Source organism: Triticum aestivum, unplaced genomic scaffold, assembly GCF_018294505.1.
Source record: "Triticum aestivum cultivar Chinese Spring unplaced genomic scaffold, IWGSC CS RefSeq v2.1 scaffold270894, whole genome shotgun sequence".
NCBI classification, from domain to species: Eukaryota; Viridiplantae; Streptophyta; class Magnoliopsida; order Poales; family Poaceae; genus Triticum; species Triticum aestivum.
The window spans coordinates 1-2,578 of NW_025245869.1; the positions used below are offsets into that span (position 1 = coordinate 1).

Consider the following 2,578-nt stretch of genomic DNA (forward strand, 5'->3'; position numbering starts at 1 on the left):
TTGTCTGACTGACATGACTGAGATTATCTTCTAATCGCTATTCAACGCATATGTTGGTTGGTTTGACTGTATAAACCACACAGAAAAGCCAAAAAAATTCTAGATAAAAATGCAGACACATATGCTGCAGAACCAGTGAAGCCTGAAGAAACCAAAAACTTTATTTTTTGAAAAGGGGGAGCGAAGAAACCCAAAAAAAAAAACACAGCTGAAGGATTTCCTTTTTACAAAATGTAGTCATTTGAGAATGAAAAATGTGCAGTTGCAATCTAGCTTTTTCAAGGAGAACAGGGGACTGCTACATACTTCAAATGGGTCGAGGCTAATTGTCAATCTTCCAATTTAAGAATCTGAAAATAACTTTCATTTAGTAATGGAGTATATGATGGAGAAATGATGTCTTTCCCTAATTGAGAAAATTGTACAGACATAATTGAATCAACTAAAAACCTTCCATCATTTCTAGCACACAATTAAAGCCAACAATGCTTGCCAAGATAGCTTTCGCTGCCTCGAGGAATCGAAGGCTAATTCCGATTGAATATCTCTTTCTTACTTCTTAACTAGGATGGCGCATGAGTACTCATTCTGTTAATTTGTCGTGCACTCTCTCAATACATTCATGGAGGATGGACCTCAGATATGCGATGCGAGTGGAACAACAACAACAATAGTAGGAGATCAAAGAGGCACCAGCAACAGCAGCTTCGGCTGTGATGATTGGAGCAATGCCTGCTCAACTTCTGGGCTTGAGAATACTAATGGAGTATTTGTTGGTCATCACTCAGCTGGGCCTTCACTCCCTTTTGAGGTACATATACACATACAGACCACTCACTCACTCATTCAATCGCAGTGCTAATTAGCACAATTAATTATTTGCAACCCAGTTATTATTCGACGATCACAATAACATTGCGAACTTGGTTTAATTTCTTGACAGGAACAGCAGCAGCTGCCACCATCGATCTGCCAATTCCTCTCATCATCATACTCATGTTATAATCCATCCTCCTCGTCATGCCAGCCGGTCATGACATCGACCACTCTTCTCCAATCCATGGGAGGCAACGATCACCATCCGTCTTATCTCCTCGATGGCTTCCCTACTTTCTGCCCTTCCATGCCCCTAATGTCGCCACAGCCACCACCGGAGAACGGCACCAGCTGTCATGACGCCAACCAGCCATCGCAGATGCTGGCCACGGATGAGCAAGCGGCGGCGGCTCATCACCAGCAAGATCCAAGCACCATTGCTAAGAAGCGAGAGGAAAGGGACAGGGCCAAGCAAAGGTACAACGAGAAGAAGAAGAACAGAAAGTAAGTCTAAATTATTATTTTCATTTGACAACTCTTTTATATGCAGATGTCTTTTTTTTTTGCAATTGGTTCGAGCTTGAGTTTAAATTTGATGCAAGTCTAAGTTTATTTTTTGTTTGCAACTGATGCAAGTTTGACTTTAAATTTCAATTTGGATGAATTTTGCAGGTTCTGCAAGCAGATTATGTACGCCTCCCGCAAAGCGAGGGCGGACACGCGGAAGCGGGTCAAGGGCAGATTCGCAAAGGCTAGCAATGAACACCAACACATACTACACTCAGATGCAGCATAAATTCATAAGCGATTAGGTCGATTTTTTCGTTCTTTTTCTCCTTTTTTCCATTCGTTTTGCATATAGACAGTGCATATATACACAAAAAAGCAAACATTTTTTGTAGTTACATCTTCATTTTTTTATGTATAGTCAATCATGCCTAGGTAGACCACTCTTCTCCACACCACACAAATACAGTATACATAGCTCTAAATTTGTGGAGAAGGCTGTTGCACCTTAGATCTTAGCCCTTTTCTCAGTTTTTCTTTTGGCATTTCTTCTTTCCTTTTTGATAGTTTTGTGTTCATTCTTTTTACAGAGATAGTTTTGGGACACATTCTTCTTAGGGAGGTAGTTATAGGAACTGGTACCAAGGTGTAATAATTCAACCCTGCTTGTCTATGTGCACGTACATTATTCTATCTTTGGCCCGAATAAATAGAATAATGTATTTTCGTATGTTGTCAATGCTATGTTATTTTTATGTTCAAAAGAAATTCTATGCTATTTTGGTGATTGTATTCTCTGAAAGTATTGTTTCTTCAGAAAGAGAGACAAATGACTCACCTGTGTGCATGCCTGCAACTGCAATCTCTATTACTTCTCTTCTATATAGTACAGTACTTAGAAATAACCTGAGGTTTTATCTTACACTCAGTTTTCTCCCCACCACCCCTTCGTCCAACCTCCAACCCCCCATAGATTTTTCTGGTTTTTTCATCCCTGCTGGTTTTCATCAAACCAATAAACCAGATCAATCTATGGCATGGCAATAAATTCACGATATGTAAATAAATTGTTTCTTATGGTAAAACCTGGTACAGGTTAGACATCTTTGGTAACCCAATAAATTAGAAAATAAATGTTAATCAATCTCTTATATATTTGATAACCCAATAAAGCATAATAATCATGGACAAGTACCTATTTTATCAGATTAAAAAATATCTGGACAACCATTTCTCTCTCTCTCTCTCTCTCTCT

At 39.1% G+C, this 2,578-nt stretch overlaps 1 protein-coding gene across 2 annotated transcripts; it reads left to right on the forward strand.

The window, feature by feature from the left end:
• The first annotated feature begins 31 nt into the window (after positions 1-31).
• LOC123177100 (zinc finger protein CONSTANS-like) lies at positions 32-2,118 on the forward strand. 2 transcript variants are annotated; one of them, XM_044591040.1, is made up of 4 exons: positions 32-811; positions 944-1,320; positions 1,489-1,628; positions 1,914-2,118. In XM_044591040.1, the coding sequence occupies exons 1-3, from the start codon at positions 623-625 to the stop codon at positions 1,610-1,612; spliced, it is 690 nt and encodes a 229-aa protein (XP_044446975.1). In that variant the 5' UTR covers positions 32-622; the 3' UTR covers positions 1,613-1,628; positions 1,914-2,118. The 2 variants fall into 2 exon arrangements, with proteins under 2 accessions (XP_044446975.1, XP_044446974.1); XM_044591039.1 differs by having other exon boundaries at positions 33-811; positions 1,489-2,118.
• The last annotated feature ends 460 nt before the right edge of the window (positions 2,119-2,578 follow it).

Bases quoted from the DNA above. Each gene is read 5' to 3' on its own strand.
- LOC123177100 (XM_044591040.1), top strand. From the start codon at position 623: ATGGAGGATGGACCTCAGATATGCGATGCGAGTGGAACAACAACAACA. The intron at 812-943 runs GTACATATACAC...ATTTCTTGACAG, and splicing joins GGCCTTCACTCCCTTTTGAG to GAACAGCAGCAGCTGCCACC. The intron at 1,321-1,488 runs GTAAGTCTAAAT...TGAATTTTGCAG, and splicing joins GAGAAGAAGAAGAACAGAAA to GTTCTGCAAGCAGATTATGT.